Raw genomic sequence first — 15,011 nt, 5'->3', positions numbered from 1 at the left:
AATATCTCTTGAAATCCAAGGTTCCTTACACTTGTTTTCTTTACCTTTTATTCTGACAGCCACACACAAGCTGAGTACTCTCAAACTTTCACTTTTGAAGGCCTCCCACTTACCAAGGACACCTCTACAAGAAAACAGCCTGTCCCAATCCACACTTGCTTGATTATTTCTGTTACCAACAAAATTTGCCTTTCTCCAATTTAGTATCTCAACCTGCGGACCAGACTTATCTTTTTGCATATTTACTTTGTAACTAATGGCATCGTGGTCACTGAATGCAAAGTCTGTCACCTGCCCTGTCTCTTTCCCAAATAGCAGATGCAGAATCGCGCACTCTCTTGTTTGGGGTTTCTACGTGCTGATGAAGGAAACTTTCCTGAGCACAATTGTTAAACTCTATCCCGTCTAGTCCTTTTACAGTATGGGATTCCCAGTCAATGTGGGAAGTTAAGATCACCTAATATAACAACCTTATGTTTTTTGCAAAGGTCTGTGATCTCTTCATAAATTTGTTTCTCTAAATCCCCAGGACTATTGGGTGGTCTGTAATATATCCCCACTTACATGGTCATACCTTCCACATTTCTTAGTTCCACTCACAACAACTCACTGGATGAGTTCTCCAGGCTGTCTTGACGGAGCACTGCTGTGACATTTTCCTGGACTAGTCATGCCACCTCTCCTCCTCTAATCCCTGCCTCTCTGACACAACAGAATCCTGGAATACTGAGCTGCCAGATCTGACTGTCCTGCAACCAAATCTCACTAATGGCTACAATATCATAATTTCAGGTGTTGATCCATGCCTTTCCTACAATACTGTTTGCATTGAAATATACGCAGCTCAAGACACCAGAAACACCATGCTCAACTTTTTGATTTCTGACTTAGTCTAAGGTCTTACCAACATTTTTAAAACCATTGAAATCTCAGGCTGCACATGAGGCTGCTAAGCAAAATAAGAGCCCATGGAATTCCAGGGGAGCTACTAGCATGGGTGGAGCATTGGCTGATCGGCAAAAAACAGAATGGGAATAAAGAGATCCTGTTCTGGCTGGCTGCCAGTGACCAGTGGTGTTCCAGCGGGGTCGGTGTTGAGGCCACTGCTTTTTACGATGTATGTCAATGACTTAGACTACAGGATTAATGGATCTGTGGCTAAGTTTGCCGATGATACAAAAATAGGTGGAGGAGCAGGTTGTGTCGAGGAAACAGAGCCTGCAGAGAGACCTAGATAGTTTAGGGGAATGGGCAAAGAAGTGGCAAATGAAATACAGTGTTGGAAAGTGTACGGTCATACACTTTGGTGGAAGAAATAAACGGGCAGACTATTATTTAGATGGGGAGAGAATTCAAAATGCAGAGATGCAAAGGGACTTGGGAGTCCTTGTGCAGGATGCCCTAAAGGTTAACTCCAGGTTGAGTCGGTGGTGCAGAAGATGAATGCAATGTTGGCATTCATTTCTAGAGGTACATGTATAGAATATAAGAGCAGGGATGTGATGTTGAGGCTCTATATGGGGCTCGTGAGACAACACTTGGAGTATGGTGTGCAGTTTTGGGTTCCTTATTTTAGAAATGATATTCTGACGTTGGAGAGGGTTCAGAGAAGATTCATAAGAATGATTCCAGGAATGAAAGGGTTACTGTAAGAGGAACATCTGGCAACTCTTGGGCTGTATTCGCTGGAGTTCAGGAGAATGGGGGTGGAGGGGATCTCAAAGAAACATTCCAAATGTTAAAAGGCCTGAACAGATTAGATATGGCAAAGTTAATTCCCACGGTAGGGGAGTCTAGGACAAGAGGATACGACTTCATGATTGAAGGACGTCCATTTAGAACAGAGGTGCGGAGAAATTACTTTAGTCTGAGGGTGGTAAATCTATGGAATTTGTTGCCACGAGCGACTGTGGAGGCCAAGTCATTGGGTGCATTTAAGACAGAGATAGATAGGCTCTTGATTAGCCAGGAGATTAGTACCCCTCCAGATCAGGTGCAAAATGTCTCTTTTGTAAAGGACCCACCTTCCCTGGAAGAGAGCCCAGTGATCCAATAATCTTATGCCCTCCTTCCTACACCAACTGCTTAGTAGGCAGTCGTCAATCCCAGGGGGTCATGGGTTTGCGCCACTGGTGGACTGTGTCCTCTCCAGCTCCGGGACAGAGGGAAAAAAGAGAGAGAGAGAAAAAAAGGGGGGAAAAGATAACCTGATGGCATGAATATAGACTTCTCTAACTTCCGTTAATGCCCCCCTCTCCTTCACACCCCATCCCTTATTTGCTTATTTAAATATTTTTATTTGTGTGTGTGTGTATATATATATATATATATTCCCCCCCCCCTTTTTCTCTCTCTCTTTTTTTCTCCCTCTGTCCCTCTCACTATAACTCCTTGCCTGCTCTCTACCCTCCGGGCTCCCCTCCCCACTTCTCTTTCTCCCCAGGCTTCCCGTCCCATGATCCTCTCCCTTCTCCAGCCTGGTATCCCTTTTGCCAATCACCTGTCCAGCTCTTGGCTCCATCCCTCCCCCTCCTGTCTTCTCCTAGCATTTCAGATCTCCCCCTCCCCCTCCCACTTACTAGCTCTTCTTTCAGTTAGCCCTGACGAAGGGTCCCAGCCCGAAACGTCTACTGTACCTCTTCCTATAGATGCTGCCTGGCCTGCTGCGTTCACCAGCATTTTTTATGTGTTGCTTGAATTTCCAGCATCTGCAGATTTCCTCGTGCCTGCCTTCTCCACAGAACCTCCTTTTTGTTTGCCTGACTAACGACACCCTATCACCACAGTGTGCCTCTTCTCCCCACTTCACTTCTGAGTCACAGAGACCTGACCACTGTGACTTTCCTCTGTTAGGTCATCCCTCCCTCCCCTGTCACTATCCAAAGTGATATACCTGTTGTTGAGGGGGATGGCCACAGGGGTACTTTGCACTCCTTAACCCCTTTCCCCTTCCTGACTGTGGTCCAGTCTCCTGTCCCCTGCACCTTGGGTGTAACTACCTCTCTGTATGTCCTATCCATCACCCCTTCAGTCTCCCGAATGATCTGGAGTTCATCCAGTTCCAGCTGCAGCCCCTTAATGTGGTTTGTTGCCAGCTGCAGCTGGACTTCTCACCGTTATGGTGGTCAGGAATGCAGGACTTCCCACCAGCTTCCCATGTGATGCAAGAGGAGTTGTTCACTATCCTGCATGGCATCTGTATTGCTCTAACTTATCAGAAATGGGAAGCAGGAACCTCTATCTTCAGCTTTTTTGTTTTTGCCTTCTCTTACTGAAGCTTCGAAGAGCTAAAGCCTCAAAATCTCCACTTTAACTCTGTCCACTCCAACAATGGTTGCTGCAATGATGGCTGATCTGCTTGCCTCTGTCTTCCTTTAATTTGTTCTTGCTAATCAATCACAAGCACCAATTGGCTGCTGGTCAAAGCCCCAAAAAACTGCTGTGAGGAGCTGCCTTCCATACTCTGTCAGCAAACCTGAGTCAAATTCCGTCCACTCAAACTTCTGATCTCCCAATTAGTTCCTGGTCAAAGCTTCATACATGAACTGTGTACTTCAACCAAGCTGATCCTGTTCACTTTCTGATACAGGCTCCGCCAAAGGCAAAAAAGGCAAAGAACAGAAGGCGAAAGTAGAACTATACCCATCAGAGATCACCGGTGAGACAGATGATGCCCTCCCCCCAGCTCCCAAACCAGGTTCTGACCAGTGGGTCTACGTGGATGAGCCAGTGCCCCAGGTAACCACCAAAGCACCACAGGTGAACATCTACATCGCACACTGTCCATGGGACACCACAGGTGTACATCGACAGGGCACAGTGTCTATGGGACACCACAGGTGAACATCTACATCGCACACTGTCCATGGGACACCACAGGTGTACATCGACAGGGCACAGTGTCTATGGGACACCACAGGTGAACATCTACATCGCACACTGTGCATGGGACACCATAGGTGTACATCGACAGGGCACAGTGTCTATGGGACACCACAGGTGAACATCTACATCGCACACTGTCCATGGGACACCACAGGTGTACATCGACAGGGCACAGTGTCTATGAGATACTACAGATGAACATCTACATCGCACACTGTCCATGGGACACCACAGGTGAACATCCACAGGGTATTCTGTTCCCAAGGCACCACTGGCATACATCCACATGACGCACTGTCCATAGTACATGAGTGAACACAGGTGAACATACATGGGCACACTGTCCAAGGCCCCCCCTCCATGGGATACCCCCTCAGTCCACGGGACACATCCGCGGAGCTCAGTGCCCATGAGATACCGCAGGTGTACATCCGCAGGGTATTCTGTACACCTGTGGGACTCTGTCCATGGGATACTGCAGGTATATATCTCCGGAGCATACTGTCCATGGGATACCATAGGGGTAATTTCGTGGGGTACACTGTTGACAGGATACCACTGATGAAGAGAGGAGGGGTCATTGTTCATTGTAACACTACAGGTGTGTGAGGTTGGTATATTGTTCACTGTAACCCGGCAGCTGAGGGTTCAATGGGGACATCTTGGTTGGCATGAGCCTTTTGGACTGAAGGATCTATTTCCATGCTATATGACCCTATATTCAGTATTTCCACCATTTCTGTGTTTTAATTCAGTTTTTCAAATTGCTAACTTTTTCTTCAAAAACAGTTTTGGCTTAGAACCAGTTCGGAAGGAAATGACTGTTCATTAATTATGAGGCACCTTTTACTCTGTAAACATGAGTCAGCATTGAATTTATTTGAAAACAGAACCCAAGTCATGGAGTACGAGAGTGAAGAAGGGATGGACTGTGAGGAGGAGAAACCAGCTGAACCACTGGCCCATTCAGCGGTGGGTGTGGAGTGGGGTTCTGTGTGCCGCAAGGTGGAGAAACCAGCTGAACCCACCAGGGCTCTGGCCCGTTCACAGTGGGTGTGCCACTGCCTAACTAAAGTGGTCACTCACAGCACCATGCAGCAGGCTGATACCCCTCGTGAACTGCAGTACGTCAATCTTGCCGGCCAGAGAGCACAGAACCAGGTCTTTCAGCCCATCTAGTGGATGCCGACACAGGACTCCCATTCAAGGCTCATTCAGTTTGGTTGCATTTGGCCCATATCCCGAGTGTTGGGGTTCTGCCCGAGCTGACTGCTTGCCCCTCTTCTGAGGCTACATCTGTATTCATGTGTCTCTGGAGAGGGAGCCTGTGCTGTGCACTGTCTCTCTGGAGACCACCTGGTGAGACTTGCATGATGTGGAGTGTGTCCTGGGCAAGGGTGATTATTGTTTAAATTATAAAATAGTTCAAGTAAGAAGTCATTTATGTAACAAAGCTGTTCTTTGCGGCTGGCTGGGTCTGTTGTGTTTCAGGAGATTGTGGAGTACCTCTGTCATTACTGGGACAGCATTGTGGAAACGTACACCAGCACCATTCACAGAGTGATGCAGGAGCTGCGCAGGGAACAGCAACGTGCCATCCAGGATCTGCACACGCTTCGGTGAGGGGAACGACACCAGCTCTGGGAATCCCGGGAAAAGGGAACCAGCAGCCTAGGGGATGAGGAGTGGGCAGGAAGGGCATGAAGGTACCCAGACTCTGATCTGGGGGAGGGTGGGGAATGGATGTGCAGAACCCTGGGCGCCCCCACATTCCTTCCCCTCAACCTGCCATGTGCTGTAGATGGCTAGGGGTCAAGGAACTGACACCCCACCCACTCTGTTCATTCTTGCCTCTCTCACCTTCCATTCAGTAGAAGATGCAAATGTCTGAATGCATGTACCACCAGGCCCCAGGACAGCTTTTACTCCGCATTCATAAGACCATTGAATTGTCTAGTACAAAAACGATGGACTCTTGATCTCATAATCTACCTGATCCTGGCCTTGCACCTACAGTGCGCTTTCTCTGTTAATGTAGCAACTTATTCTGCATTCTGTTGTTCCTTTTCCCTCGATGTGTGGATGTGATGAGGTGATCTGTATGAATGGAATGCAAAGGAAAGTTCTGTATATGATAATAAGCGGGTCCAAGTGTATACGAGAGAGTCGCATTTCACTGTGTTTGACACGTATCCCACTAAATCTGTCCTTTTATAGCTGGAATTCTACCCCCCCTCTACCACCTACTTTGGCAGCTTGTTCCATACATCCATCCATCCTCTGTGAGGAAAAAGTGCTCCTCAGGTCCCTATCGTTGTGATGTGAAAGAAGAATAAAAAACTATCAGAGGCATATTTTGAGTAGACAGTCAGATTCTTTCTTCAGGGAGATCCCAATTACAAGAGTGCATGGGATTTAGGGAAGTGGGAAAAACATTAAAGGGGATGTATCGGGATTGCATGCCCAACCCTGAGTGTGGACACAGACAAGCGTGCCCAGCCCCGAGTGTCAACAGAGTGTGGATCCCTCCCTAACTGTGAACACATAGTGTGAGCCCCTCCCCAAGTGTGAACACGGAGTGTTGTCCCTCCCCTAGTGTGAAAACAGACTGTGGGCCCTCCCCATGTGAACACAGATGAGTGTGGGCCCCTCCCCTAGTGTGAACCCAAAGTGCAGGATCCTTCCCGAGTGTGAACACAGGTGAGTATGGACCGAAGTCTCTCCAAAGTTTTGCCAACACGTCCAGGTGAGCACATGGGGAGATAGCATACTTGATCACTGCTACCTTCCCTTCCACAATGGTTCAAAGTGCTCCTCCATCTGCCATTTGGAAAGTCAGATCACTCCTCCATCTTGCTTCTGCTGACGTACAGGCAGAAGCTGAAACTAGAGGCAGCCACAGTTTAAAACCATCCATTGTTGGTCTGACCAATCTCACCTCCATGCTACAGGACAGCTTTGATGTCGACTGGAAAGTCTTCCATGATAAGGATATCTCCGAGTTCAGGGAAGGAGTCACGAGTTTCATCCGGAAGTGCATCGAGGATTTTGTCCCCGAGAAATCGGTCAGTGTCTATCCAAACCAGAAACCCTGGATCAACAGTTCCGTGCGAGCAGCACTTACCGCACGAAACAGAGCTTACGTTGCTGGTAATCAGCAGGAGCTCACGAAATGCAGCTACGATCCGCACAAATTCATCAAGGCAGCAAAATGTCAATACAGGGACAAGACCCAGACACAACTTTCCACCGACACACGCTGCTTATGGCAAGGTCAGCACACCATCACAGACTTCAAAGCGTAACGCTGTCGAGTTTCTAACATCGCTGCCTCTCTCCCAGATGAGCTAAATCTTTTTACGCTCGGTTCAATGTTGCCACCACTGAGCCTCTGAGGAGACCTACAGCTGATGCTACCTGCAGCTTAGTCATCTCTGAGGCCAAAGTGTTTCCAGCGAGTGGACAGTCGCAGGGCTGCAGGACCGGACGGCATCCCAGGGTGGGTACTCAGGATGTGCGTGGCACAACTGGCAGGTGTGTTTACAGACATTTTTAATCTCTCCCTCTCCCAGTGTAGCGTGCCCTCCTGCTTCAAAACATCCATCATTGTCCCTGTTCCTAAAAAGACCAAGGTAATATGTCTGAATGACTGGTGTCCTGTCACACTCACCTCAATAATCAGCAAATGCTTTGAGAGGCTGGTCAAGGACGACATCTGCAGCTTGTTACCACCCACACTGGACCCCCTACAATTCACCTACCAACACAACTGACCAACAGATAACGCAATAACCACAGCTCTACACACCATCCTTACACATCTGGTGAAGAGGGATACTTCTGTGAGAATGCTGTTTTTCGACTACAGTTCAGCATTCAACACCATAATTCCCTCCAGGCTCGACAAGAAGCTCAGAGACATCAGCCTTCACCCTGCCTTGTGCAGCTGGATCATGGACTTCCTGTCAGATCGCCGGTAGGTGGTAAGAGTGGGCTCCCTCACCTCCAACCCTCTGACCCTCAACACAGGAGCCCCTCAGGGCTGTGTACTAAGCCCCCCACCTTATACTTTCTGTATACCCATGTCTGTGGCGCCACCCACAGCTCCAATTTGCTAATTAAATTTGCTGATAATACTACACTGATTGGCCTAATCTCAAATAATAATGAGGCAGCCTACAGAGAAGAAGTCATCACCCTGACACAGTGGTGTCAAGAAAACAACCTCTCCCTCAATGTCGCAAAGACAAAGGAACTGGTTGTGGATTACAGGAGAAATGGAAACAGGCTAGCCCCTATTGACATCAATGGATCTGGGGCTGAGAGGGTGAACAGCTTTAAATTCCTCAGCATAAACATCACCGAGGATCTCACATGGTTTGTACATACCGGCTGTGTGGTGAAAAAAGTACAACAGCACCTCTTTCACTTCACACGGTTGAAGAAGTTTGGTATGGGCCCCCAAATTCTAAGAACTTTCTATAGGGGCACAATTGGGAGCATCCTGACTGGCTGCATCACTGCCTGGTATGGGAACTGTACTTCCCTCAATCGTAGGGCTCTGCAGAGAGTGGTGCGGACAGCCCAGCGCATCAGTAGATGTGAACTTCCTACTATTCAGGACATTTACAAAGACAGGTATGTAAGAAGGTCCCGTAGGATCATTGGGGACCTAAGTCACCCCAACCACAAACTGTTGCAGCTGTTACCATCTGGGAAACAGAACCACAGCATAAAAGCCAGGACCAACAGGCTCCGGGACAGCTTCTTCCACCAGGCTAACAGACTGATGAACTCGTGCTGACACAACTGTATTTCTGTGTTATATTAGCTGTCCTGTTGTACATACTATTTGTTATAAATGACTATACATTGCACATTTAGACGGAGATGTAACGTAGAGATTTTTACTCGTCATGTATGTGAAGGATGTAATTTATAAAGTCAATTCAATGAAATGCCATGAGTCATGGGGCTGTGTGTCTGTGGAATCTCGGACGTACCCAGGGAGGTCCTGGCTCAGGCGTAAGGAATGGTGGCAGGCACAGACCAACTGCAGGGGTTGAGGCTGTGTGCAGACATACAGACAGGGTTCAGAGTGGACAGCTGAAGACCGTATGCAGGCAGATGGACAGGGAGGAATGGACGGCTAAAAATGGTGTGCAGACAGGTGGATAGGTGGGTTGATGGCTAAGGACTGTGTGCAGATGGATGGAGTTCGAGGGAGTGGACGGGTAAAAATGGTGTGCAGTCAGATGGACAGCAGTGATGGACAACTAAAGACTGTTGCAGGCAATTAGACGGTGGTGGTAGACGGCTAAAGACTTGTGATGGCTTCTTTGTTATGTTTCACTGCTAAGGCTAATGTAATGGCTTCTCTGTAATGTTAATTGTTGAGGTAATGGTTTCTCTGCAGCAGAAATGTTTGGTTTATGGCTGGAGATAATTATGCAGGTTAGCCCATCAGGATTCTGTTGCCCTTTCTAGTGATTCTGGAAGCTGTTGGTTTCACGGGCTTTTGCGAGAGGGATGAAGAGAGAAGACGCGAATGGAGCGATTCAGTAGGCCACCAGATGGAATGGACTCCGAGCGGGGGTCCGAAGGTCGGCGACGCTCGGAGGAATTCGAGTGGTGGAAGGCAGGCTACTGACCGAGCTCCAACGATTGTGCACAGATGTTTAATTAGATTGGCGCCCTTTTTCTTTTATATTTTGTTTTCTACTAACCACGTAGTCAAAGTAAGAGTTATAAAGCTTAATCATTTAATCACATATTGTGCACAGTTTGTTATTTCGGGGTACTGATTTGTAACGGGACACATCGCGCAGCATCCACCTAAATGAGATTTTTTAAATTTGACTGGGCAAGGGGGTTATCACCCCCGAGATCAAGCCGCTTGGTGAAGCGAGTGTTACAATGTTGGGAGCTGCGTCCTGGATTGATTCCGTTGGATGCTGTGTGATTGCCCTGTTTAAATCAGTGCTGGTGTGCCTCTGTGAGATTGCAGTTAATGATGCGTGTGTGTTGAGTGGGGTGGATATTCGTACCACGAATGAATTGTTAATTCGATTTTTGAGTATGGTTAAAGCGGTTGGCAAAGTTGAAATCGTAGCACGAAAGTTTGATAAAATGCCGGGCTGAGACCTTGTTCTAGTTCAGACTAGCGCTAACGTAATGGCGGTGGGGCTGCCAGTGTCTATCGGTGTCCCAGGGGAGGCGGGGCAATGGGTTGTCCATACCGTCAGGCAGGATAGAGCAGTGGATCAACTGGGGGCTTCTGATGACACCATACCCCAAGTTTACTGTAACCTGACTGCCCTGAAGACAAAACAGCGGCTGGAATTGAGTTCTGGGGAAGCGGCAGAGCTGAGAACTGAGACGTCCCGGGTGTTAACAGCGGGTGTGGACCCTCCATATGATAGGACTGGTACAGAGCCCCCCCCCCCCAAGGGGACGGATGACGTAGAGGGCTGCAGGTGGCCGGTGTTCTGCAAGAAGAGGGGCGGCTGGTAGCGTGTGCTATAACTGTGGGGAGAGGGACACTTCCGGCGGGAATGTGAGCGGCAGAAAGCCCCTCGGGGAGTGAGCCCCCGGGTACTTAAGCAGGGAGAGGTGTCGGGAAACTTATAGGAGACCCAGTGAGGCAACGGCCTGGTTCCCAGCAATGTACCAAGGAACTTCCGAAAGCAAAAGACCCAATTCCTGAAGGCTTAGTGGGACCACGCTCCAGTGTGTCGCTACGGATAGAGGGGATCTACGCTAAAGCCATACTCGACACCGGGTCGCAGGTCACGTTGTTGTACCATTTGTTTTACAACCAGTATCTGAAGCATTTACCCTTGTCACATACCCCGTGATGGGTTAAAGAACCAGCAGGAATGGAAAACAGCTTGGCGTCTGGTAGTGCTGTTAACTAACACTATTTATTAGTAACTACGCAATACAGTAATATAAATTCAGATATATCAAACAGGTTAGCAATGATTTTATATATATATATATATATATATATATGTGTGTGTGTGTGGAAATATAAAAACCAAGCTTCCTCAAGCCTAGGGGTAAATGGATATAGCCTTACAATGATGGGTAAAGGGAATAAGTTCAGTTCGTGGTATTCAGTTGAGTACTGATGGAGAGAGAGAGGTGTTGTTGTTGTCCGAGTAAGCCGATGCCGTTGATTCTTCCCACTGTCCTCCGAAACTTCCAAGTTAGCCAAACTTGACCAACTTAAGAGCACCATCTTGAAGTGATAGTCTACCGACTCAGGCAAAGGTTAGACACACTGGTACACTCCACAGGGTCACTCTTTCACGCACTAATAATCACAGATCGCCCCTCAGTCCCGCACTCGTGGGCACCTGAGCAGAATAGTGGTAACTTCACCACACCTTAGTGCATCTGCGTGTCCTGTGAAACAGGCAATTACGCTGGTTTAAATACTGTTGTGCTGAACGCCAGCTGTCCATGAAGTAGCTTCTCCCTTCTGTCTCTGTAGGAACTCAGAAGCTGGCAGTATCCTTGCAGAAATTCCAAACAAACTGTGAGCAGTCTTTGCCTCTCTCTCCCTCTCTCCCTCTCTCCCTCTCTCTCTCTCCCTCTCACAAGGTGTTTGTGCTGTACAGCTCTCAGCAGTGCCTCCACCAGCTGCACGCTCTCCCTCTCTCTTTTTAAAAGCACAGTCTATAAGGGATAATTCAGGATATCGTCACACCCTTGACACCATTCAGTGCACTGGAGATTGGGGTATCAGTGCTGGTGATTATCCATACGACGGTTACTTGTCAGTGAAACTGGAGTTCTCGGAGGCCGATGTGGGAGTGTCTGATGTTCCTGAGACATTAGTGCTGGTTTGTCCGGATCCAGTTGTGAGGCGCCGCATTTCAATTCTTGTGGGGACCAACACCCTGCTTGTGAGGAGGCTCATGGGGGCCTGCAAGGAGAAGGCGGGTGAGAGCTTTTTGAGGACATTGTCCGTGCACCCGGGGTTTCAAGCTGCTTTTGAGGAAGTACTTGGCAGCATTGGGCCGGATACCGAATTTAGACTAGGGACTGTGTGATGCACCCAGTAGAAGCAAATTGTGGTACGGCCCGGGGAAGTAGCGAGAGTGATGGGGACCCCCAACTTTCCCGGAGTGCCTGAGGGTGAAGCCCTCTTAGTGGGCGCTCTGGAAGACGATGAGGGGGAGTGGGATTTTCTGCTGGGCTACTGGTGAGGCCTGAGGTGCAGAAGCCCTTGGTTGTACAGGCGAGCAGGATGACAGTGATCATCAGAAACCCTACAAAGAGGGAGGTCTCCTTCAAGCGAGGGGTGCCCCTGGCGCATTTGTTCCCAGTGACGGTAATGTCTAGTGCCCCCGTGAGGCTCGCTGGGGAGAAACTAATGGAAAAGGGGGGAAAGTTAACCACTGAGGACACGCTGTTTAGAGAGAGGTTGTGACAACTGGCCCCCGCAGACGTGGAAGACGTGCAGCAGCATTTGTGTAAGTTGAAGGAAGCTGGGATCATCACTGAGTTCCGAAACCCCTATGCATCCCCAGTAGTAGTGGCCCAGAAGAAGAACGGGAAGGTACGCATGCATGTGGACTTCAGGACCCTGAACAGGCGCACCGTCCCTGACCAGCATGCGGTCCCGAGGATTGAAAATGGGTTGGCCTGTCTAGTGTGCGAAGTGTTTCAGTGGGTTGAACTTGAGGAGTGGATATTACCAGATCCCGATGAGTGAGGCCGACAAAGAGAAGATGGCATTTACAGTTGAAGTCAGAAATTTACATACACCTTAGCCAAATACGTTTAAACTCAGTTTTTCACAATTCCTGACATTTAATCCTAGAAAACATTCCCTGCCTTAGGTCAGTTAAGATCACTACTTTATTTTAAGAATATGAAATATCAGAATAATAGTAGAGGGAATGATTTATTTCAGCTTTTATTTCTTTCATCACTTTCCCAGTGGGTCGGAAATTTACATACACTTTGTTAGTATTTGGTAGCATTGCCTTTAAATTATTTAACTTGGGTCAAACGTTTTGGGTAGCTTTCCACAAGTTTCTCACAGTAAGTTGCTGCAATTTTGTTCCATTGCTCCAGACAGAACTAGTGTAACTGAGTCAGGTTTGTAGGCCTCCTTGCTCGCACACGCTTTTTCAGTTCTGCCCACAAATTTTCTAACAGATTGAGGTCAGAAAATGATGTCAAGTCTGATTCATCCTTGGGAGCAATTTCCAAATTCCTGAAGGTACCACGTTCATCTGTACAAACATTAGTATGCTAGTATAAACACCATGGGACCACGCAGCCGTCATACCACTCAGGAAGGAGACGTATTCTGTCTCCTAGAGATGAACGTACTTTGCCGTGAAAAGTGCAAATCAATCCCAGAACAACAGCAAAGGACCTTGTAAAGATGCTGGAGGAATCAGGTAGACAAGTATCCATATCCACAGTAAAACTAGTCCTATATCGACATAACCTGAAAGGCTGCTCAGCAAGGAAGAAGCCACTGCTCCAAAACCACCATAAAAAAGCCAGACTACAGTTTGCAAGTGCACATGGGGACAAAGATCTTACTTTCTGGAGAAATGTCCTCTGGTCTGATGAAACAAAAATTGAACTGTTTGGCCATAATGACCATTGTTGTTTGGAGGAAAAAGGGTGAGGCTTGCAAGCTGAAGAACACCATCCCAACTGTGAAGCATGGGGGTGGCAGCATCATGTTGTGGGGGTGCTTTGCTGCAGGAGGGACTGGTGCACTTCACAAAATAGATGGCATCATGAGGAAGGAAAATTATGTGGATATATTGAAGCAACATCTCAAGAGATCGGCCAGGAAGTTAAAGCTCGATCGCAAATGGGTCTTCCAAATGGACAATGACCCCAAGCATACCTCCAAAGTTGTGGCCAGATTGCTTAAGGACAACAAAGTCAAGGTACTGGAGTGGCCATCACAAAGCCCTGACCTCAATCCGATAGAAAATTTGTGGGTAGAACTGAAAAAACATGTGAGCAAGGAGGCCTACAAACCTGCCTCAGTTACACCAGGTCTGTCTGGAGAAATGGAACAAAATTCCAGCAACTTACTGTGAAAGCTTGTGGAAGGCTACCCAAAATGTTTGACCCAAGTTAAACAATTTAAAGGCAATGCTACCAAATACTAACAAAGTGTATGTAAACTTCCGACCCACTGGGAAAGTGATGAAAGAAATAAAAACTGAAATAAATAATTCTCTCTACTATTATTCTGACATTTCACATTCTTAAAGTAGTGATCTTAACTGACCTAAAACAGGAAATATTTTCGAGGATTAAATGTCAGGAATTGTGAAAAACTGAGTTTAAATGTATTTGGCTAAGGTGTATGTAAATTTCTGACTTCAACTGTAAATGTCCCCTGGGATTCTTCCAGATTCTTCCAGTTTGAAAGGATGCCCCAGGGCATATCGGGAGCTCCTGCAACCTTCCAGCGGGTCATGGAGAAGACAGTGCGGGATATGAACTTGCTTGAGGTGTTGGTGTATTTGGATGATCTCATAGTATTTGGATCCACCTTAGAAGAACATGAAGTGAGGCTGCTAAAGGTGCTGGGCCACCTGAAAGCTGAAGGGTTAAAACTTTCCCTGGACAAGTGCCAGGTCTGCCAAAGGACAGGACTGTGAGCATTTTGCACTCGTTCCGGGGGTTCTGTGGCTATTATTGGAGATTCGTGAAGGGTTATGCCAAAGTGAGTCACCCCTTGAATCAGCTTCTGTGTGGTTCCTCTCCCTAGGAGAAGAAAGGGAGGGGGAAAGAAGGACCAGAGGGTGGACAATATTTAAACCCATCGGAGCCCTTTGGACCGAGGTAGGATGTAAAATGTGAGGATGCTTTTCAGTCGCTGAAGGAGTTGCTGGCCCAAGCACCGGTGCTGGCTTTTGCGGACCTCTGATTACTGTATGTACTGCCAAGAGGGTTTAGGGGATGTCCTGTATCAGGATCAGGACACCAGGTTGAGGCCTGTGGCATTTGTTAGCCGGAGTTTGTCGCCCTCCGTGAAATACTATCCCACGCACAAGTTGGAATTCCTGGTGTTGAAATGGGTGGTGGTGGATAAGCTGAGTGACTGTCTCTACGGGGCCAAGTTTGAGGTG

At 47.8% G+C, this 15,011-nt stretch overlaps 1 protein-coding gene across 1 annotated transcript in view; it reads left to right on the top strand.

Moving 5' to 3' along the window:
• Positions 1–15,011, top strand: part of spef2 (sperm flagellar 2) — a 224,545-nt gene that overhangs the window by 115,545 nt on the left and 93,989 nt on the right. Inside the window, exons 22-25 of the mRNA XM_063049753.1 lie at positions 3,590–3,738; positions 5,377–5,504; positions 6,837–7,231; positions 12,342–12,534. Coding sequence (XP_062905823.1) covers positions 3,590–3,738; positions 5,377–5,504; positions 6,837–7,231; positions 12,342–12,534 — 865 coding nt within the window. The remainder of the gene's footprint in view (positions 1–3,589; positions 3,739–5,376; positions 5,505–6,836; positions 7,232–12,341; positions 12,535–15,011) is intronic.

The sequence above is a fragment of the Mobula hypostoma genome, chromosome 5, assembly GCF_963921235.1.
Source record: "Mobula hypostoma chromosome 5, sMobHyp1.1, whole genome shotgun sequence".
NCBI classification, from domain to species: domain Eukaryota; kingdom Metazoa; phylum Chordata; class Chondrichthyes; order Myliobatiformes; family Myliobatidae; genus Mobula; species Mobula hypostoma.
Note: the sequence above shows the minus strand (reverse complement) of the source record. Positions and strands in the feature narration are given on the sequence as shown.